Below are 24,908 nucleotides of genomic sequence, written 5' to 3' on the forward strand. Positions count from 1 at the left end.
TAAACATCAGGGGGTTTAGCGTCCGTACCCCTAAAGTTGAGGTGCCATGGGTGATTATTAGGCTAAATTTTGACATTCTCATATTTGTATTATTATAAACAATTATTTTATTTGATTATTTGATTATTTAATATATTAATAATATATGAAATGAAACAAATATTAATATAGAAAATACAGTTTAATTGTGCTAACTAAATGAAGAATCAATTGTGGAGATGATGAAGACAAAATACAATGATGATTAATGTAGTTGTAAAATTGATAGCGTTCTACATTTTCATCTCTTCTTCTTCTTTTTTCTTCCTTCTCTTTTTCTGTATTTTTTTGTTCTGTTTCAATGCCTTCACTTTGACGACATGATTTTCAGTTCAGTGATTTATTAGATAGTCACTTGAGTTACATTAAAATTTTCTCATTAATATAAAACCGTTTTAACCTTTTATTTTATTTATTTATTTGTTCTTTTGATAACGTGGAAAAATATTGTATGATACACCAAAAATAGTTTCAATTTTGAAAAGAATAGTTTTTTAGCACAAAAATATTTATAAATAAATATTACATGTGAGGATAATAATTTGTTATTTTAACAATGTTATTATAATATTTGTTTGTTGAATTCATTTAATATCATTAGTATTTATTTGGTTCTTTGTTAGAATTATGTTAATTATTTTCTTACAGTAAAACGAGTTGATCTATAATTTTCATATTTAAACATTAAATGTTTATCGTTAAGAAGTGGTTGTGGATCAAGATCGATTGAATTTGAATATGCAAAATGTAAATTTATGTTCAGTCGGAAATCGATTAGAAGTTTTATTTATATTATTCAAGCTCTACCAGTAAATTTGATTTTCAAGGATTCAGATCGAACTTTTTTGAGTTTATATGAAATTTTAGTTTAAAATTAACTCCCAAAATATATTCAATAGAGAGAGTACACAAAATGGTGGATTAAAGTATTATTTAAAGTAGTAATACTTGGATTTATTTCTGTTCGGATATCAGAGCACCTCTTAATCCGGGTGTTGATTTTGGCATAAATTTATGTTGTACGTTAGCTAAGTAGTTACATAATTTGTCTTTTATTTTTGTAAGACGATCTGCAAACTCTGCTGCTCATGCTCTTGCACAAGCACCTCGTTTCTTGTCAGATCCGCAGGTTTGATTTGATAACTTTCCTGCATTTCTTACGGATGTAACCGCTCTTGATTGATCTAATGCCATATTTTTCCCTCAAAAAAATAAAAAAAAATAAAAAAATATATGAAATTAATTTTAACTTCATCCAATATCTTAGCATTGCGACTATTTATAAATGGATAGTTTACACATTTAAATAAATCTGTTTCAATAATATATTTCTCTAACGTAGAATTCCCTTATGAAGTATAGATTTATACACAATTAATCATACAACTTTCACCTCAAACTTATAATACATAGAAAATGCATGACATCTTCATGTATAGATAGAAAATGCAATAGTTGTTTTCTTAAGTTAGGTTAATGATCAGACATGTGCATAAGTTCGGTTATATGTTTAAAGTCTACTCAATTTAGGCAGGTTTGGTCACTTCATTTTGATCCGAGACCCACTTCGAGTCGGAGCTTTTTTTTAATAGATTTAATAACCAAAAACTCCCCCCTCCATCTTTTAGGCTCTTTTTAAATGCATCCCGACGTTGCAATTTTGTAAGCTGCACTCAAATTCGCACCTTTAAATTTCAATTTCACCCTCAAATACTAAATTGATCTTTTCTTCATATGAAAAAAAATTAAAATAAGTCATTCATTTTTAACTTTTTGTGTGAAAAAGAGTTCAAACGAGTACTTTATAAGGGTTTTTATGAATTTTCCCCAAGTGAAAAAAACTCCAATTTGATTTTGAGGGTGGAGTTGAAAGCCAAAAGTGCAAATTTGGGTGCAGCTGACAAAATTGCAACGTCAGAGTATAACTGAAATGGGGCTAAAAGATGGGGGAATTTTTTTGGTGATTAAACCTTAACGTATATATAAGCATACATTGGGTGCCATGAATATGTATAATTTTTCAATAAGTTACCATTTTTCATGAAATTGTAATTTTTCATTAAAAGTTGCAACATGCAAAACCATATAGATTGGGTTCAATCCATCATGGACGACCCGACTCATATAACAGCACAAAACTTTGACAACCAAACAAATTTTCTTTTTCCCTTTCTTATCTGATAAACAGGAAAATCATGGCAAATCAATTAGATAAACCTGAAAAATAAGCCTCTAGTTCTTACTATTTATAACCAAATGAAAATCATTCCCTAATTGTTGTAACCATTGTACTGACTGGTTCAAACTATCACACCTGACCGGATCTATGAGAATGTCTGTGAGATCGAAAAATAAAGATAAGCTCATTAATGGGACTATCAAACCTCCATAGAAAAATGATGATTTGTACTATGTTTATGATAGATGAAACGTAATGGTGCAATCTTAATATTTATAACTCTTTTTAAGGCAATTGATGTCTGAAATGATTTTAAGTAGAGATTTTTTCAAGGAGATGTACACAAAGTTGCTGAACTGCAAGGAGAGATTTTTGCTCTTAAATAAAAAAACACTTATGTTAATTGTTTTTTTAGTTATTAAATTTTATTTTATTTTCAGATGAGTTTTTTTGGCCAAAAATGCTTAGGTGGCAGCCGGATTTTGACATGTGACAGCCGAATTTTGCTAGTTTTACCTTGAAAACTTATCACAAATATATAATTTCATTTTGGCATGGAATTTTAAGGTCAAATTATGTATACATGTCAAATTTTCAGATAAAAGTAAACAAATTCTAGCTGCCAGCTAAGCTTTTTTTGCCGGCAAAACTTAAAGTGGAAAAAATTTGAAGTTCAGTGCAAAAAAATGAAAATTTAATAACTGAAATGAAAAATATGAAAATTTAGTAATTGAAATGGGAAAAAAAGTTTGGTAGCTCTCGTAATCAATTATTCATATATTATATGTGAAAGTTGTATGATTAATCTAGTGTGCGAATGATTAAGGTGTGATTTTAACAAATACATTAATGCATGATTATGTAATATAAATTAGTACTTCATAGTAAAATTATATAATTAAAAAAATGTATAAAATTGAAAGAGATTATTTTAAATGTATAAAATACTCATCGAAAAATCCTAAGATATTGGATGGAGCTAAAATTATTTTCATAGTCTGTTTGTTTAAGGATCCAACGATCATTAATTCTTATTTGATTATTTGAGGAATTAATGGGTCATCTCTGCTAGCATCAAACCGTAGCATCCAACGGAGGGTGTCCATCCAAATTGTATGGAATGGAACACAGAAGAAAATTAAATTGAAACTAAACATCATTAAACAAAAAAATTTATTTCTATTTAGCTGACTCCAATATATATAAAATAGGCTTATCCTTTGAAAAGCTCCCCACCTTCAAACCCTTTTATTTGCACCCTTATATTTTAAAATTGTCAATTTTATTCAAATTATCGCCTTTCACTTTCAATTGCACCCTAAAAATATTAAATTGATCTCTTTTCACTAAAAAAAATTCATATCAATATTTTATAATTTAAATAGTTCTTTTTTTTTTGAGAAGAAAGATTGACCTTTATTAATTAAGAAGAATTAACAAGTTCATTGACCGGAAAAGGAACTTCGCCGTCAATAACACAGTCTTTATTAATAAAAACGCCCCATTTAGCTAAAGCATGTGCAACTTGGTTGCAATGTCTTCGGACGTGCTGAAACTGAATCCTCCGAGACGCCGTCTCCGTCAAGCAATCATCGATAACTACTTGAATAGGATCTATAGCACTTTCAGGGTGAATAAGCCTGTTTATAACGTTAAGTGCATCACATTCCACAATAATGCCTTCGCTGGGAATCTCAGAAGCAAGCTGGAGACCGAACAAAACCGCCTTTGCTTCGGCAACTTCTACATCAGTAATACCGCGCAGAACTGACACTCCCCAACGCAGGACGACACCGGAGGCATCTCGACAAACACCGCTGACCACTGATAAGTTGTTTCGAACAGAGATAGCTGCGTCTGTGTTAATTTTAACCATATGCAGCGGAGGTGGAGTCCATTTTGGGGTTGCAGCAGGTCTGAGACTAGTCGAGACCCTATCAGATGAGGCCTTCCTGCATGGCATTGAATTAACGTGTTGGAATAGAAGTGAGGAGGGCAATCTGCTGTTTCCAAAGACTATGTTGTTCCTGTCGTTCCAAATCGTCCACATGCTGAGAATGAATGTACTGAGGTCCTCCGTTTTCAACGAACTGAACATTTGTGAAAGCCATTCAGTCATCGACCTGCAATTGTAAAGATCTACACGCAGGTTGAGAGGAGATAATAACCACAAACCACGCACGCCATCACACTCTTTAAGAGCATGCAGCTGATTTTCCTCTTCTAATCCGCACCTCGGGCATAATCTGTCGGTATCAGTTATCCTGATAGCAAGATTCACGTTGCAAGGCAGCGAATTGTGGGCTGTTCTCCAAAGGAAATGTCTCACCTTAGGAGGAACTGGACTCCTCCAAATCTTACCCCAAATGTCCACGTCTGTTGTAGTCGAAGAAGGGGAGGCTTGGTGCCTGTTCAGCAGCTTACATGCTTGATAGTATCCGGATTTCACAGAATAGTATCCGTTCTTGTTAGGAAACCAGAATAACTTATCTGGAGGTAGCCTTCTGCTGAGAGGGATCTTGATGATATTAGCCACATCAAAAGGAGTGAACGAGTTAGCAAGCTTCACTTCATCCCAGCGACCATTATCAATAAAATGACTCACCAAACAATCCATAGGAACCGACAGACTACCGACGGGTTTCATGTATGCTGCGGACGTGATCCAGTTATCCTTCAAAGCTTTCACAGATTCGCCATTCCCAACTCTCCAAGCTAACCCAGAATCAAGAACCCTTTTACCCTCCATGATACTATGCCATATGAAACTGGCTCGACGACGCAACCCCGCTTGAGCAAAATCCATGGTCGGATGGTATTTTGCCTTAAAGACTCTAGCACACAAAGAGTTAGGATTTTGTAACAACTTCCACGCTTGCTTAGCTAACATGGCTAGATTGAAAGCTCGCAAATTACGGAAACCAAGGCCACCCTGTTTCTTAGGTTTGCAAATAGAATTCCAGCTCACCCACGGAATTTTTTTCTTATCGTCAGACCCGCTCCACCAATATTTCGAAATAATGCTTCTCATTTCATTACAAAACGAGATCGGAAGGGCGAAACAACTCATGATATAGGTTGGGATGGATTGGGCGATCGACTTAATAAGGACTTCTCTTCCTGCCTTAGATAAAAATCTTTCTTTCCAACCCAAAATTCTTTTATGAAGCCGATCACGAAGGAAGGCAAATATGGGTTTTTTAGAGCGACCGACCATCGTTGGCATACCAAGGTACCTCTTGAATGAATTAACCATACGAAAACCCAATATTTCTTCCAAGGCAGCCTTGCTCTCCAGCCCGACTCCTGCACTAAAGAACATTTCTGATTTGTCAGTGTTGACAATCTGCCCAGACGCCCGTTCATAAGCTAGGATTATACGCTTCAAAGCTCGACCTTCACGCACAGATGCTTTAATGAACAGAACGCTATCATCGGCAAAAAATAGATGGTTGATTCTGGGGCCACCTCTGCAAACTCTACCCCCTGAGATCTCCTTATCCCGAACACCTCTACGCAAGATAGCCGAAAAGCCTTCCGAACAAAGGAGAAACAAATACGGCGAGAGGGGATCACCTTGACGGAGACCACGCTGCGGAATCAACAAACCAAACGGGGAGCCATTAGCCAAAAACGTAAAGGAGACAGTCGAGATACAAACCATAATCAGTTTAATAAAATGACTAGGGAAACCGATTTTTTCCATAACCAATTTTAGAAAACTCCATTCAACCCTATCATATGCTTTGCTCATATCCAACTTCAGCGCTACAGAACCCGCTTTTCCTTGCGAACGCTTAGCCATTGAATGAAACATCTCAAAAGCGATCATAGCGTTGTCTGTAATTAATCTGCCTGGCACAAACGCGCTTTGAGACTCGTCAATAATATCTGATAGCACGCCCTTCAATCTGTTTGCAATGACTTTGGCCATAATTTTATAAATAACGTTGCAGAGACTAATAGGACGGAGATCCTTCATTGACTCGGGAGCTGCCGTCTTCGGAATCAACGTGAGGAACGTGTGGTTCACTCTGCTTGGCATCACACCCGTACGCAGAAAATCAAGGACACACCTCGTAACATCTCGACCAATCACATGCCAATACGAATTATAAAACAGAACAGGCATACCGTCAGGACCCGGAGCCTTAAGAGAACCCATTTGTTTCAAAGCTGCCTTAATGTCATCTTCTTGGAAGGGTCTTTGGAGCTCTAAAACTTGATCTGCCGAAAGAAACGTGTCAATACAGTCAATAACCACCAATTGGTTAGCTGGATCCGAAGTGGTGAAGAGATGACGGAAGTAATCCTCAATCACAGCATTAACCTCCTTTCCATTACGCCAATTGCCGCTGCTATCCCTAATGCGATGGATCGCATTATTCTTCTTTCGGTTGGAAGCTTTGTGATGAAAAAATTTCGTGTTGCGATCCCCTTCCCTAAGCCAATCCGCTCGTGAGCGTTGTTTCCACATAAGCTCTTCTTTTGAGAGAAGATCGTCAAGATCAGCTGCAACAATACCCGCCCTCCTGCAATTGGCCTCACACCCAGTACTGGACTGAATAACATGCAGCTCCGCCAACTTCTCTTTGAGCTGTTTAGACAGGTTACCAAAATTACTATATGCCCATGATTTAAGTTGAGCACCACAACCCTCCATCTTAGTCATAAACTCCAAGGAAGAGCCACTGTTTTCACCCCACGCCAAGGCCACCACATCATCAAATTGTTCGTGAGCCATCCACATTTGTTCAAAGCGATAAATCCGAGCAGGCTTGCTCCCCATTTGAGGCGGAACAGCAGTGGTAAGCAAAATAGGATTATGGTCAGAGCTATATCTTGTTAAATGAACCACCTTCCAACCAGGATACAACTCCTGCCATCTCAGATTAGCTAGAAATCTATCCAACCGGATTTGAATGAGGTTGTCATCCTTGCGTCTGTTAGTCCATGTGAACTTGCCTCCGGAATGCCCTAAATCCTCCACCCCACATTCATCAATAGCATCTTTAAAATTATCCAACTCTCTCTGATCACTGCATCTACCGCCCTCTTTTTCGTAATGAAAGAGATGCAAATTAAAGTCACCGAAGATAAGCAAATTCTGAGTGTTAAAACCACGGAGCTGTTTGATAAGGTCACAAGTCCGAGCCTTATTCGGAGACTCAGGCCAACCATATAAGCCAACACCCACCCAACTAGCATTGCACGAAACGTCAGCAACAGTAAACTCAATATGATTGCTAGAGGATACCCCAATCTGGACATCAATAGTATTCCTCCAACCCAGAACAAGACCACCCCTTCTATCATTTGAGTCAACAACGAAAAAATTAAAAGAATTAAGACTACGACTAATACTACTGAACTCACTTTGAACTAGTTTAGTTTCCATCAAAAAGAACACATCTGGGGAATTATTTTTAATAAATAATTTGAGAGCTCTCACCGTCCAAGGATTCCCCAATCCTTGGAGGTTCCAACTAAAGAGTTTCATTGCGTCCGGCGGGACTGTTCGCCAGTCTCCGCCGATATCTCAAAATGTTCAAACTGATACGATAACCCATCTCTTACTTTCTTTGAGAAAAGGTCCACCGAATCTCCTTCATCAATCATGCTACGATCTCGCTTGGATTTTTTAACCTGATTTGCACCTTCCGTCCCTTTAACTGGAACTGCTCTAGTAGTTTTACTTCGGTTCCAGGAACCCTCCTTACCACCCTTCGAAATACTGTGATTTCCAACCTTCGCCTTACCCGTATGATTAACCGCACTGCCCTCGACATTCTGCACTTGCTGGATGCGCACATCCACAAGACCGTCTGATACCCCTCTAGCTTCCTTCTCCAGGACATTTTGTATATTGTGGCTACTATCACCATTGTGGTGAACAGTAGCCTGCTGTAATGTCCCCGTATTCAACCTCCCCATGCTCTCGACGCCCCCATTCTCATCCAGATTCAAACTTCTTCTTACCGCCGTAGGGATTTCACCATTGTTAGAATGGGATCCTGTTGTAGATTGACCATCCATACTCTTCTGGTTTGCTCTAGGATAATTTAAATAGTTCTTAATGTTGAAATTTCAACAATAAAACCATCTTCTTTAAAATAAAATTCAAAAAGTACTAAATTTCACATCCACTTTTATTCAACTTTTCCGTTTTAATTTCACAAATTAATTAAATTAAATATTTTAATAAAATATTAAACGATTTAAAAAAAAAAAAATCAAACTACACAATCGAAAACCGTCACCCACCGCCGTCACCTTGTTCCGCCACCGACGCCCATCCATTGCCGGAAAACAATCCTGTCATCTGCCCACTGCTACAAATTCTTTTCAATTCTTATGAACCCACCATTCAATTCTTATGAACCCTAATTGTAATTGGTCTCGTTATAAATAAACCATTTTTAAATTTTCCTTTTTTATCCTTTCTCGAGAAAATTGAAATCCAGTCGTTCAATTGTAATGTTTGATTGATTGTATAATTGTTATACAAATTAAAAATGTGTTTCAAAGGATTTGCTTTCATTATTGTCCAATGCTCTACTCATCCTCCACCTCTACGGCTATTCATCTGCAACCTCCACCTCGTGTGTCTCCGCCACGTTCTTCGTCAGTGCTAGAGCGTTTAGATTATCAGTATTGACTGTAATTGCAAATCCCTACTGATTAATCATATTAATTACAGAAATCAATAAAGTGAGCAACAAACACGGCGTCGCTGCTGCTCTAGCTGACGTAATTTCCCTCAGGCCCCGAGCGCCGCCGGAAGCTACAAGTGAATAAGGTTGGAGGCGGCGATGAGACTGAATTAAGAGTAATTATAAAATGAAAGATGATTTTAAATGTGATTTTGAAAAGTTTTACCTTTGATAGAAAGATTGACGGAGGTAAAGAAGAAGAAGCTTGGTGGTGGAGGTTGGGTAGAAAGATTGAAAGTGAGGATTTTTTTAATTAATTTTTTAATTATATTAAATTATTAATGTCATCTATTAGTTAGTCAATCAATTAATATTTTAATTCCATGTAGATGCCGAGGTGGAATTTTTATTTTTATTTTTTAATTAAGTTACTAATGTCACTTATTGGTTTTTTTTTTTAGAAAAAAGTAACATTGGGTATTATTTAAAATATTTATTGAGGTATAAAGTGTTAATTTGAATTTTTATCAGTGAAAAGATGTCAATTTAGTACTTTAAGAGTGCAATTGAAAGTGAAAGGTGGTAATTTGGGTTAAATTGGCGATTTTGAAAGGTGAGGGTGCAAACGAAAAGGGGTTGAAAGGTGAGGGGTTTTGCAGAGGATTATCTATAAAATACGGTGTGATATGACAAAAACTAAAACTAACGGAGGCCTAATCACTTAAAAACCCTCCACTTTTAAACTTTTTTTTCAATTGCACCCTTACGTTGAAAAACTCTCTCAAAACCCTCTCATCTTTAAATTCCATTCAATTGCACCCTGATGTAGGAAATTTCTCTCAAAATCCCTCCAGCTTTAGATTTTTTTTAATTGTAACCTAAATTGAAATTTTTTATGGTTTTGATTTTAAAAAATTATTTGATATAATTTTAGAAATAATGGTTTTTTACATTATTAATAATATTAGTGTTTAATTAGAATATAGATTAAAATGAAAGATTATTTTAAATTTTTTTCATGGGAAAAGAGGTCAATTTAATACTTTCGGGTACAATTGAAAAGGCTAATCACCTGTAAAACTACCGACCTTTCATTTTTTTTTCAATAACACCCTCACCTTGTAAAAACTTCAATAGCACTATATTTCGCATTTTTACGTTTTAATAGCACCCTAAATTTAAAAAAATAGATGATTTTATTATTATAAGGATTAAATTTAATAAAATAACTAAATGAAAGGATCATTTTATACCTTTTTCTAATTAAACAAATACAAACACAATCCCTTAACTTAAAAAACATCCAAATAAGCCCTCTTCCCCACTAATTTAAATAAAAAATTAAAAAATATTAATTTCTACCCTACATTTTTCCGGTCTCCTCCTCACCCCGCCATCCGCCACCCGCCACCCGCCGCTTCTCCACCATCATCCTCCATGGGAGGAGGAACAGAGCTCGTCCTCCCATGGGAGGACGAGCTGTTTTCGTCCTCCCATGGGAGGACGAGCTGTTTTCGTCCTCCCATGGGAGGACGAACAGCTCTGTTCGTCCTCCCATGGGAGGACGAGAACACCTTGCCCTCCATCCTCCCATGGAGGATGAGTTCTTGAGGAAGAACAAAGTTCTTCCTCAAGAACAAGGAAGAATTTTGTTCTTCCTCTACGGTGTTTTTCAAAAAAAAAAAATAGCGAATTGCGGTGCGAAAGAGTCGGTAACGGATTTGAGGAAGTGGCGATTGCTCGGATTTTAATTATTTTAATTAAATAATTTTTTATTATTATTATTCATCTTTAAATATGGAGAAGATAGTTTTTTTGTAGTATTTATAACATTCAATATTATTTAGAATATGTGGTAAATATAAAGGACTTATTTTGAATTTTATCCAACTGAAAATAGTTCAATTTAATACTTTAGGGTGCTATTGAAACGTAAAAATGCGAAATAGAGTGCTATTGAAGTTTTTACAAGGTGAGGGTGTTATTGAAAAAAAAAATGAAAGGTCGGTAGTTTTACAGGTGATTAGCCAATTGAAAAAGAATTTAAAGGTGGAGAGGTTCTGAGAGAATTTTCCTACGTCAGGGTGCAATTGAAAAAAAAATCAAAGGTGAGGAGTTTTTGAGTGATTAAGCCAAAAGTTAATTGTGATTTATAATATCAGTTGTGTTTGATATCTGATTTATTTATTATTATTATTATTATTTTTATTTTTAAATAACCAAAATTGGAACAATTATTTGTAGAAACAAAATCAAACTTATTATTTAAGCATAGTTCGGTTTAAAACTCAAATTAAAATATAATTTTTGCACACTCCCGCCACATCATGTTTTAAAAATACCACCATTTTCAACAATTAATCATCAGTTAAATTTAACTTACTTATTTTTTATTCCATCTTTGCAACTGATGTAAACATAAAATAAAAGAGAGATATCAAATACAATCTTTTAAAACTCACAACACATTTACTTGTATGCATCAAGTGAATTGTCAAAAAACAAAACTATTGCTTGGGATCCAAAAATCAAAACAAACTTTCTTTGAAATCTCCTCCCGTTAGCAAATTAAAAAATGAATCCTGATTTTTTCTACTATCTGTTTTAGACTCGTCAGAATCAAGATTTGTTATATTTGAGTTTGAAGTTGAAGTTGCTCGTCTTTTAACTGATGTGAATGCTCCTCCAGAGAGTGCTGGTCTTTTAACCGAAAGAAATGCTACTGGCCTTGCACCTGAATTAAGAGAGAACGTTTTTGAGCTTGGAGATGAACCTGATGTTGCTAGTATGTCACCTTCTGGAGGCAATTTTGCGTTTGCAGTTTGTAAATCAACAAGATTATTGTTCAGTTCAATGCCACCTTCAACTTCCTCTTCGTTGCGCCTTTCGGGACAAGCAAACAGATCCGTCTTGTCTTCCTTCAACTGAGTAGAAGCTTCTCCGGTGGTGTTATTATTCTCATTCATGTTCCCGATTTGAGAATCATCTATTGTACATGAGAAAATAGCAACATGAATGAATACAACACTGAGCTATATAATCCAGTAAATATTAGGAAAGGTGAGGGGAAAATTGAATACAACGTGAGCAGAGTATATTAGCTAGTGGACATTACAATGAAGTTGAGACAAAACGAGAAAAATGAATGAACAAAAGTGAAACCTAATTGAAAAATAGTCCTGAAATTATGGAGAAGATGCAATTCAGAAATTATAGTTGAAACTGTTTCCCAATACCTGGGTGTTCATGTGATAATTAAAATCGGAGTAAAGGGCAACATTAAAGAGGAAACCGCGACAAATATACTCACCTCCAAGAAATGACTCAATACTCGTGTATTGCAGGGCCGATCTTTCATTAGAAGCTTCTCCAAGATCCTCATCTTGACTTTTCACATCAATGTTGTGTGTAGTTTCAAGCAAAACAAACTTGTCCATCTCCCATATGCAATCTAAGGTGATAAATTCCTTATCTATCGGATAATACTCCCTAAATACCTGCATCAAATTTTAAAGGATAAAATGAAAGTAAGCAAGATCTAAAGGTAAAAGGAGACCAGAAGAATTTAGAACTGAAGGATTTGAAAGCACATAAAAGTCTGACCAACCTCAAGTCCTTCCTGGGTAATCTTAACTGATTGCTTCTTTTGGGAGAGAGAAGAGACCATGTTGAATGCTGAAACAGCATCGAGTAAAATCTGCATGAGAAGATCAAATGTATGATCCAATCAAAAGCAGCATATTTTTACACTAGTAGCAATAGTCTGGAAATCTAGGTACTGCATTAAATTGATAAGATACAAGTTCCAAGAATATACAAAAACCCGCTTATAAATGATTTTTAATTGCTTCTCCCTTAAATCAACCATTAAACTTGGCGTACTTTTATCGCACTGGTGGATTATTGTTCCACATGTCATAGCAACGCGATAGGAATTTTTGTCCCTTTTCACATACCATCATTCTGTACCATAATTTGTTTTTACCGCAATAAACAATTTTACAATACAAGGACTCACTTGTTGGACCAAAACTCGAAGGCGTGCAAGGAGGGCCAAGACTGTCAAAGAAAATCCCATAAAAAAGGAGCGTGCAAGCAGAGTAGATATCTCACTAATAAATGTCAAGGGAATCGTCCACGCGAAAAAAGAAATAATGCACCCTATACGGACTTTTGAATAGTCTCACTGTAAAAGAGAGCTCACCCATATTCCAAGCAGCAATACGAAATAGAAGCTAGTAAAACCAGAGCTATAATTGTTAACCTCACAGCTTCTTCAAAATTTAATAAATAAATAAAAATGACAATTTTTAGAACCTTAAGTCGAAGAACCAGATGGTAAATCAATTAACAACATGCATTTTAGATTCTTCACTTTAGAAACTCTGGCAAATGAGATATCTGGGAACGAAGGTGACTGAATTAGCAAGTTTCAAAAGAAAAATTGTGCTTTAGAGGGTTGTTTCCAATGACAAGACCTGAATCAGAAATTTGTGCAAATACCAAACCCATAGTGGACAAAATCTAGCAAGGAACACCCTTAGAAGTTATATCATAAACAATCCTAAAACCACCAAATCATGTTTCTATTTTTACCCTTTTGAGTTACTATTTTTCAGCAAGAAAACTGAACTAGATAAACAAATATAATAATTGCCCGCCACTAATTGAAGTCAGGAACAGTTAGGACGGAAAACTGATTTCAAATCATTAAAAAAAAACATACAAATACAAGTGGCTCAAAATGACATAAAAAACAATGTTGTTACAATTTAACAAAAAATAAAATTAAAGAATAAGGATACGTAGCTGCCTTCAACATTGGCTCAACCATCTGCAACAACAAAAGATAATGAAAAACTATTTCCAGTTCCATCTGCATTTGGTTGTTTGCTGTAGTTCAACAAAAACTAGCATAGCAACATTTAAAAACTGTCATCTTTTTTCATAAAGCCAATGAAGAAGGGAAAGTACCAACTACAAGAAAAGTAAATAACAAAAAAGGGTTGGTATGCCAGGAATAAAAAAAGAAAATGTACCTGCGATAGTAAACGCGCAGCTCCTAGGAGTCGCTCCATGAAATTAGGTACTCTAAGGTTACATTTCTTCCACTTCAAACTGTGAACTATGAACTTCTTTAAAACTTCTATCCTTACTCAAGAAAAGTGAAATGAACATAATCTCTTTGAATTCCAAGACTATCCACATTATGTTTTAACTCTAGAAAATTTACAAAATCAAATATTTTTTTCTACTGATTTGCAGACATGGATGCACGAGACAGCATTTTAGAGCTAGAATGAGCAGCAAATGCAATTACTCCATTATATTGAGAAGAACAAAGATGAAGTTTATACCTATGCATTTAAATTGATGCATTCATCTGTATACATGCTAAAAACATTCTTATTAACAAATCATTACAGCATCAATAGCTCTATAGTACAAAGAACCTTTGCTATTAAGAATACTAATTTAGTTTCTGAAGTTCTATAGTACTTTACAACCATAACAATCACCATGAATAGTGTGTAAATTTTGTAACTTGATTCCAAAACAAACTGCATCATAAGAGTTCACTGTGATCTCAATAATACCAACACAACTACATCTGTGATCTCAATAATACCAAAACAATTACATCTGTGATCTCAATAATACCAAAACAATTACATCTGTGATCTTAATAATACCAAAACAATTACATCTGTGATCTCAATAATACCAAATCTCCATCTTTCATTCTATAGTTAGTTTTATAAGCTTATCCTACTAATATCAATGCATTTTACATCCCAACAATGCAACAAACTGCGCCCTTAAGTAATGAAAGTATATATAAGCACTAAATACATATTTGAAACAGCGTAAAATCGTACCTTTCTAAGAGATGCACCTTTTGTTTAGGTTTTCTTTCCGTGATCACATGAAAGCAGGAAGCTAGTATCTCTTCCAACTTAGCTGATTGCAAAAGCCTCAAATCCCTTCTCACCTAGATCCCAATCCAATCTATAAAGTCAGAATATAAATACATAACATGAAATTAACACCAACGAAATCTACTTAGCTGACCAAGTTTTAACAATAAACATTATTTTCATAAGAAAAACAAAGACTGCATTGCATAAAATATTGAAAAATTCACCATTTATTAAAAGAAATAAAAAATGGTTACAAAAAGAAAAATTATATACCTTTAAGAGGTAGTGAAAGTAAGAGCTTCTTCTGTGCTGGTTCTTGTTTTTGTACACAATTCTTTCAAATATCCCACACTCTGTTTTGAATTGCTCCAAAAATGACTTCAATCTCCCCTCTATAACTTCAACTTCAGTACCCATTTATTTATTTTGTTTGGACGAATTGAAATTAAGCAATGAAGTATCTGAAATTGGGCGGATTAAATAAAATTAATTATAATTGCACGTGTATTATGCATCACCAGTGTCATTCTAGTTAGCAATCTCACTCAACTATGAATTGATTTAAACAATTTGAATACAATTGCAACAAAATGTTATGTTAAAACTTAAATAAGTTAATTAAATTTTAATATTTTGATTAAAATGGTACTATGCATTTACATTAACATTAAGAAAATAAGCTACCATGCGGCACTGGCAGAAGCGGCGGACATACAATGCTTGAAGCAGCTGCGGGATGAAATTGCAGTACAAGTAAGACGGTGGAATGCGCGGTGGCAGAGGCGGCAGAATTAGCAGTGGAAGAGGATGATTATTTTAATTTGGGGTTTAGGGCTTTGCCATCAAAATTAAGTAGTTTTGCGGCTAAACCCATCATAGGGCCCATGTACTTACATTTGTTTAACTAACTGGTTCCTGGAAATGTATTTCATTTTTTTTAGTCCTTATAAGTTTAAGGTTTTGAGAATTGAACCCATTTTCTACAACTAATTCTCACTCTCTTCCCGAATCTATATACATAAATAATTAAGAGAACCAAATATATCTTAATTGACAGTTCGGTATTTTCATTTCAAAAATTTATTTAATGGTCCTTTATTTTTAGTTATATACATTATTAAATTCTTATGTTAATTTTTCATGTTTTTTTTGTTAAATACAAACGAAAAGACAAAAATTATCCTTACGTATATTATTTAAAAGAAAACTCCAGTTGGCAGAGTTGAACCCAGACTGGGTTCGCCTTAGATAAACTGAGATGCGCATCATAGTTTGCCTCTTCACGTCTGGGTTTGCCTAAGCAGATGCGAACCTAGAGCAGAGGCCCAAGGAATCTGGTTTAGCCTCTGCTCAAGTGAATCCAGACACGTCTAGGTGTGCCCAAGACAAATTTCTAGATGCGTTTGCTCCACCTGAGATGATGGTGGTGTATGTCGTTTTCATCGAAAGGCGGTAGTGGTAGAGGTTATCGGCAGAATGAAAAGAAGAGGAGAAGATGAAAAAAGAAAAAAATAATAATTGGTCTTTAGTTAAAAAAAATCATATAACTTAAGGGTAATTTTGAATTTAAAATTTTCATTAAGATTTAATTGAATTTTTTTATTGACTGATTAAATTAACAAAAAAATATTAACGGAAGTCTCTATTCATTGGCGGAACTAAGACTAGGCAACTACTAAGTAGATTTTCAAAATAAAAAGAATCAAATTGTTAATTATATATCTAAGCGGTCGGTAAGTAATTTACTTTGAAAAAAAAAATTGTTTAAGGTTTTTTAGACAAAATAGATGAAATTTTAGGGAAAAGCTATTTTTTTATTTTATGCACTAAAAATTTTAAAAGAAGATTTGACAGGTGTTCAATTTGTCAAAAGTGATCATTTACTTAATTACATCTCACTATATTGAAACTTGGAGCAAAAGATTGACAGTTTAAATTTCTTCATTCAATAAGGACTTGTCCACTTTAAAAAAAATAAGGACTTATCCCAAAGCAACAATTAGCTAACAAAATGTCAAAAGAAATTATTTACTAATTGAAAAAATTATTGAGTGCAACCGATGCAATATATTATTCATATAACAAATCAATTATATATCGATCACGTTTTAGTGATTAAAAAAATTAAAAAATTATTATAAATTTCTATTGACTTATTGTAAATATGACATGGCATAATAATTGTATGAGATAGACGCTTCTACTAATTTAGTACTAGTTTAGTATATTTGTATTTAGATTTTATAGATATCAAAATTTATATAAAACTATAAATAAATTATTTATTTTCTATCACATAGTTGCATTATTAGAACTCTACAAAATTAATGATTTTATTTTATACTCACAAGAAAAGACAAAGATATATCTTATGTGCAAAAACTATATATTAAAAAAGCAAAGCGTGGGACATTGATATGCAAACTATTTATGAGTTGGTGACATGTAAAATCAACATTATTCTTCTCCGATTGACCTTTGTTCGAATTATCCCTATTTAAAATATATACTATTTGGTTTCAGAAAACAAAGTACTATATTATTGTGCTTGTTGGTTAAGACCTCTTTATCAACATAATTGGTCACTAAATTTGTCCTTTGGAGATTAAGCTATGCCTCACTACACATTTATTTGGGTATTTTATAACTTAATATTTGTTATCTATATTATGAAGGTGCAACACACTATTTTTCTAAATATTCAGAATTTGTATTTTTTTCATTCGACTTGTTAAAAAAATATCAATTGAACAGAAACTAAAATATCAAAAAAAAATTAAAAATTAATGTATTTTATCAATTTTAAGGAGTGTACTAACTTTTTTTTATAGAAAAATATGAGTTTGATTAAGTAATGGTGATTTTCAAAACAATCATTTGTCATGACTATGATTGATTTTTTCGTTGCTAGTTGAATATTAGAACTCAAAAAAAGACATTTTCTTTGGATATTTTTTTGGCCTAATCACTCAAAAACCCCTCAGCTTTAAACTTTTTTTTCAATTCCACCCCGACGTTGAAAATTTGTCAATTTTACCCACTTTTGAATTTTCCGTTTTCAATTGTACCCCAATATTTTAATTTTTGTTAATTGTTTTACTTAAATGATGAAATCATTCAATTAATTAAGTCTAAACATGAAATTAAATTCTTTTTTATTCAAAAAAGTACAAATAAGTCCTTTATTTTTAAAAACTAACTAAAAACCATAATCAAATTAACACTAATTTAAATTCTTAATTAATTTAACTAAATTTAAATAAATTTTAAAAATATACAATTAATATATGCGAGACATGGAGAATGTTCTAAACAAATTTCCAAACGCAAAAGACGTTAATTTAATTTTTCAGGGTACAATTGAAACACAAAAATGCAAAATAGGGTAAAATTGACAAATTTTCAACGTCAGGGTATGATTGAAAAGGGGCTAAAAGGTCGGGGATTTTTAAGACATTAGGCCTATTTTTTTTACAAAGGTAACTATCATTTCATTAGCTTAAACAGTGGCATTTATAATAATAAAAAATTTAAAAGATTTTTAATGATCTGAAATAAATAAGATATCTATATTAAAGATAGAGAAAATTGTTGCAATTCGTTTTATCTATAAAAGGTAAAATAACATAACAATTAAAAGTAAAATAACGACATTAGAACTAATTCATTAGCTCGAAACATCATAATATTGATTAACCAAACAATAATCACACCAACAAAACAGAAAATCACACAAAATAACCACAACAATTCATGAAAATAGAGAACAATTCCATCAAAGAGCATATTTATTCAAAATAAAACAAAAAAAATTATAAGAACAAACGCCAAAATACACCTCCTCGGCTCCTCCTTGCGTAGTCGGTAATCATATTAGAGAAAAACAAAGAAAAATGGTAGAGAAAAGAGAAAATAAATATTAATACAAGTTCTTTCATTATTAATTTTAGAGCAAACTTATAGAAAAAATCTCGCTGGCTTAAATTTCTGATTAATTATATCATAACTGTAGACTATTCAATCTTTGGATATTTATGTTTAAAAATTTAAATTGTAATTTACATAATATCATTTCAACCTTAAATTATTGTTGATGAAAATCAATGTTTGCACAAGGGAAGTGGACCATAAGGATGGGTGTGCAGAAACCGAACCGACCGAGAAAACCGAATCGAACCGGACCGAAATTTTAATATTGGTTTGATTTTTTGGTTAAAACGGTTTGGTTCGTTTTCTAATAATATGAAATTTTGATATTCGATTTTCGGTTCGGTTTTGGCTTTCTAAAAACCGAACCGACCGAAATAACCGAATTAATATTTTTTTTGTTATTTTTTTTAAAATAAAATTAATATACTTATTTATTTATTTTTATTCTTTATTTATAGCTAATATATACATTAATTATTTTTTTATAATAGATAAAATATAAAAATAACTCATATACAATATTTCTAATCAATATATTTTAAATTTTTTAAATAAAAAAAATAAAATATAATTCAAAAAAAATCGATTTTTAACCGAATTAAACCGAACCGAACCGACATTTTTCGGTTCGATTTATTTCGGTTTCGATTCGGTTGGTGATTTCTACCTAGTTTCGGTTTCGATTTTTTCGGTTCGGTTCACCGAACCGACCGATGCACAGGTCTAACCATAAGTAATTGCATTGGAACAACAATGATATGATAGAAAGGGCTATCTGGCCGGAGAGTGTTTCAAGTAGAAATATTCAACAGAACCGTTATATCACGTCATTCGTGTAACAAATTAATAATATTTATAATATTAGAATATTTAATAATAAAATTAAATAAAAATTAAATATTCATTGTCATAAATATTTTATTAATTTGGTATATAATAACGCGATAGTGGATACTCCCTCCATTTTTCTTAGTTGTCCATTTAACTAATATGTACATATTAAGATAGTGGGATTTTTGTCTTAAATTATATGAGTAAATACTCATATAACCCTACTATGTAATAAATACTTTATAAATTGAGTCATAGAATCATTTATTAGGGAAGGGATAAATTTAAAAGATAATAGCTAATATTATCTTAAATTCTTAAAAAGACAACTATTGATGAAAAAATATATTTGTTTAAAGTAACAACTAAAAAAAATGGAGGGCGTAATATTTACTTTTTTAATGGTTCAATTTACATCTTGCAAGCCAACTCAAGAATTGAATTTATCAAATGTAATACTCCATGAGATATTCTTACTTCATTGGATTCATAAAAGATAAAAGATGTATAAACTGTATAATTTTTTAAATTTCATCAAGCACTTACAAAGAGCAGGTTTAGAAGATAAAGAATTATTTACACATAAATAAATTGATTTAAACACCCACTTAATTGGATGAATATATGCTTTAGGTAATGAGTTATTTTTATTGGCTTAATTCATAAATTCAATAAATTGAGAACGAATGATGGATACTTATTTATTTACTTTAGTTGTGTCTTTGATTATATACAATGTTCTATTTTTGTGTCAAAACAATACAAATCAAGCAAAAAGTTTTGAGAAAGTTTAAAAGGAGTTCAAACTTTAAGTCCACCAATCACTTAAAACTTTTTTTTTTAAAAAATCAAACATCCAAGTAAGGAGATAATCTTAGGGAGAGTTGAACTTTTGATCTCTCAATAAAAAAACTCATACAGGTCATTTCGAGACAAAAATTCAATCGAAAGCGTACTCGTGGAGACAAATTTGACTTACTTTTAGGACTACAAAAATAATTGAAGAATCAACAATGTATTTTTTTTGTCCTAAATGCTTACTATAAATTTGATAATGCATTGATATTACGTGATCATATGATGTTATCAGCATTCGAAATATTTATTTTAATTTTAAATTGAAATATATTTTTTCGGACAAAGGGCTCTGCGCTTTCAGAAACCGTTAGACGGAAACATATATAATTACTTACTCTGATTAGTGATTAGTTAAATTTTTCGATTAGTGATTAGTTAATTTTTTGGGAAAAGGGTCATTTATACCCTTAGGGTTTGGCATTAGGATCAAATAAGCCCTCAACGTACAAAAAGGTTCAAATATGCCCCTAACGTCTTAAAAAATGAACAATTAAGCCCCCGATTTGGACAACTAGGCCCCTAACGTTTCATTCATGCGTCAAAATTAGGGGCCTGGTTGTCAATATTTTAAGACGTTAGGGGCATATTTGAACCTTTTCGAATGTTGAGGGCTTAATTGATCTTAGAGATAAACCATAAGGGCATAAATGACCCTTTTCCCTAAATTTTTCGATAAAATTAGGCCAAACGCATATTTAAGTCCCTGCATTATCCCTTTTTTCCAGATTGAGTCCCTACACTAAAAAAGTGTAATATTCTTCCCTACACTATCAGAAATGTTTAATGCAAGTCCCTCCGTTAAATATCGTTAGCTCGTGTGTTACACGCATAGCTTGGTGAGAAAGGAAATAAAAAGCAGATGATGACTAGGACATGTTAACTCAGCCAAATACATATTTGAGTCCCTACACTATAATTTTTTTTCAGATTGAGTCCCTGCATTACAATTTTTTTCCAGATTGGGTTCATATACTCAAAAACTTAAAATTCTTCCCTACATTATCAGGAATTTTTATTTTAAATCCCTATATTTCATTGGCTTGTGTCTTACGCATATGGCCAAACAATGCGTTAAAAATTTTATTTTATTTTAAAAAAGTTTGGATAAGTCCACGTGATCCAAAATTCGAATATTTAACCATTTATAGTTTAAAATGAGTCTAACTTAAAAAAATTATTTTAATTGAATATGTTTATTTTAATTATTATAAAATTATTCTAAATGAATGCTTATTATTTTAGTGTAATGAAATAAAAATTATATTAATAAAAAATAATAAATTTTTAGCAAGGTACAAAAGGATAATGTAAAAAAAATCACGAACTTTACATATTTTTTTCATTTTAATCATATAGTTCATTTTCATGCACAAACTACCATTTTTTTTTTCAAATTCATACACGGTGTTGAGATGTCACGGCTCTATTAGTGTAATTCGTTGAGGTGGATGTCATTTTACACCAATGAATGGCTGTCATCTCAGCACTGCGTATGAATTTCCAAAAAAATGTTAGTTTGTGCATGAAAATGACAAAATTTAAATTGTGTGATTAAAATGAAAAAACATGTAAAAGTTTGTGATTTTTTTTGACATTAACCCAAGTATAAATAAACAACATACTAAATAACTTTGAATAAATTTTTAATAATAAAATAAATTTAAAAAATAAAATGAAAATTGTCATTTATTTCTAATAATTTTATAGTAACCAAACTTGTTCCATAGTTGTGAATTTAATAATTTATTTTATCAAATAATTTTTTATTACCTTTCTATTAATTTAAATTATTTAATAATTTTTTAAAATTTAAGCCTAATATATATAAATTCATACCCACAATAATGATTATTAATAATGGCAACGTACAAATAAAAAAATTATTAAATTTCAAAATAAAATATTGGCCAAACACATATTTGAGTCCTTACATTATAATTTTTTTAAAATTGAGTCCCTACACTCAAAATTATAAAATGCTTCCCTACATTATCAAGAAAGTTTAATGTAAGTCCCTACGTTACATTCCGTTTGCCTTCCGTTAACTCGCAGTGTCAGAGGGACTTGCATTAAACATTCCTGATAGTGTAGGGAAGAAAACTACACTTTTTTAATGTAGGGACCCAGTCTGGAAAAAAGTGATAGTGCAGGGATCCAAATATGCGTTTAGCCATAAAATTAGAATAAGTTTTAACATTGCTACTCATTCTTACTTGATAAGAATAAACTCTCATTCTTTAATCATTTTAGTTTTGGTAATACCTTTTAATATCCTAACTAACATCACCAAAGGCCACATATAGCCAACAAAATGGTGTATGAAAGGTAGTTAGGTAGTTCTAGTCTAGGTGTCCACTCTTTTTAGGAACTATCTCTACCAAATCAAATGCACAAAATGACATGTTTCTAAATATTTCAATTTATGGGACAATGACAATCACCTCCATAATTTCACTTTTATATAATTTTAGTGTTCCACCTTGTAATGATGATCTTGATAGCTTTTACTTTAATACAACAAAGGTATATTTTATTTTATTTTTCTAAAATCTATAAAATAATAAATTTTAAATTAATATAACATAAATTTTTTAATTTTAAAGCTGTGAATTAATTAAAAAAACTAAGTAATTTAAAAAATTAATGATATGTTATAATAATCCATCATTCGTATAAAAAAATAAAAAAATAGATTTTCCTTTGTAGAGAGTTAGATTTTAAGTAAAGAATTATAAAGATTAATATTTTTTTAAAATATATTTGAATTTATTTAAATAAATAATATTTATCAAAAAATTAATTAACTTAAACTGTCCCGATTTATATAGTGTAGTCTCATTGAACTCAGAGGTGTTAAATTGTGTGCTTGTGGTTGGAGTTTTGCAATTGAATACAAACTCCAAACCTCAAGAGACAATAAAACATAGAAATTGTCAAAAGGCTTTGGATAAATGTTACTAAAATTGACTACAACCTTGTTCTTATCAACTATGATAGAAAAACAAAATATTTTGGATGTAGTTCTATGAGAAGGGTAAGGTTGGGGGAACTAGATAGATCATTGGTTAAAAAATCGGATTGGACCGGAAAATTGAATTAATTAAATTAAAATATGGCTAACTGTCCAAATGAAATGAATTAGATTGTACTAGTTAATCCGGATTGAGCTGAAAATTAAACCAATATTTATCTAGTTGGATCAATTTTTTTAATCTGTTAAAATCGGTGGTCTTCCCGGTTTGGTTTTTAAAAAAATTGGGATAAGTTATTATCTATCCCAGCAAATGAATTGTTCTATTGCAATTGCTTGTAAAAAGAATGCGACCCATTGGCACATCTAATGATAACACCAACAACCATAGGAAATGATTTGAATATACATATATGGTTGATTCAGGAAAAAGATTCAGCACCGCTATAACCAATACCCAAACTAAGATGGTGACTAATTTGTGACCGAAAAAAAATTAACCAATTTTAATTAACTTGAAAAAATTGTGAAATATTAGACGGTGACGTCACTTGATTCTTGAATATATATTGACAAACTAAATCAATATATAGTGATTAGCAGTTTGATCCTCCGACAAGATTTTAGATTTGAGTTTTATTAATGAAAAAAAAAACATTAAAAGTAAAAATAAAACCATACTAATTAACTACTCTATCTTGATTTAATTGATCAGTTTAGTTAGTTCGGTTGTTAAATAATTTGATTCAATTACGGTTAAGGGTTTTTAGAACCGAGTAATTGAGTTAAGTGAATACCTTATATTTATATGTATTTTAAATTATTGTTCTCTTTATCTAGTCCCTACTGATTTATTTTAAATTTTTAGATCCGTTTTCTTACGGAAAAAACGTGCGCAATATTTACCTTGAAATACATGTAAGACCGAATTTAAACGTTTAACTAGTTTGACACGTTGATAAAATAAGCCACATTGTCAAATTTTAAGAAAGACCAAAAAATTATAAATATATGAGCTAGTTGAATAATTGTTTTAAAGTAAAAATTATTAATAACTCACCAACAACTATATCTGTCTGGACTGAACTTTTTCTCTCTCTAAAAAAATTGCTCTCCCTTCTCTCTAAAAACTTCTTCTCCATTTTCATATTTTGAAGGGTGGGAGAAGGTGATTTCCGATTTTTTTGTATTTTGTAGGATTTTGTGGCTTGATTTCTTAGATCGTTCAAGAATGTTTAGCGATTGTTCGGGCTTTCGAAGTAATCGCTTGTAGATCTACGATTTGAAAAGCTATTGATCTATCTTCTTAGAATTTCATTGACAAGATGATCGGAAATACAAACTTTCAAAGGAACAAGCGGGTCGTGTATGGCCGGTCTATCGGAGTAAAGGGCATATCCAAGTCCCGCTCCAACGGAACTCTTGCTTCTCGTTGCGTCAAAAATTTATGCGGAATCTATGGCTAGATTTGCCGCTCCTTCGATTTATTTAGCTTGTATGATAGTTTTGTTAGTTTTCTAAATCTA

At 32.2% G+C, this 24,908-nt stretch overlaps 1 protein-coding gene across 2 annotated transcripts; it reads right to left on the reverse strand.

Moving 5' to 3' along the window:
- Positions 1-11,290: 11,290 nt before the first annotated feature.
- LOC126670234 (uncharacterized) lies at positions 11,291-15,619 on the reverse strand. 2 transcript variants are annotated; one of them, XM_050363912.2, is made up of 9 exons: positions 15,477-15,619; positions 15,066-15,253; positions 14,751-14,863; positions 13,911-13,989; positions 13,677-13,705; positions 12,890-12,983; positions 12,479-12,568; positions 12,182-12,368; positions 11,291-11,857 (listed from the first exon to the last, which is right to left on the reverse strand). In XM_050363912.2, the coding sequence occupies exons 2-9, from the start codon at positions 15,207-15,209 to the stop codon at positions 11,400-11,402; spliced, it is 1,194 nt and encodes a 397-aa protein (XP_050219869.1). In that variant the 5' UTR covers positions 15,210-15,253; positions 15,477-15,619; the 3' UTR covers positions 11,291-11,399. The 2 variants fall into 2 exon arrangements, with proteins under 2 accessions (XP_050219869.1, XP_055960763.1); XM_056104788.1 differs by having other exon boundaries at positions 13,911-14,022.
- Between the last annotated feature and the right edge of the window lie 9,289 nt (positions 15,620-24,908).

The sequence above is a fragment of the Mercurialis annua genome, linkage group LG2, assembly GCF_937616625.2.
Source record: "Mercurialis annua linkage group LG2, ddMerAnnu1.2, whole genome shotgun sequence".
Classification (NCBI taxonomy): Eukaryota; Viridiplantae; Streptophyta; class Magnoliopsida; order Malpighiales; family Euphorbiaceae; genus Mercurialis; species Mercurialis annua.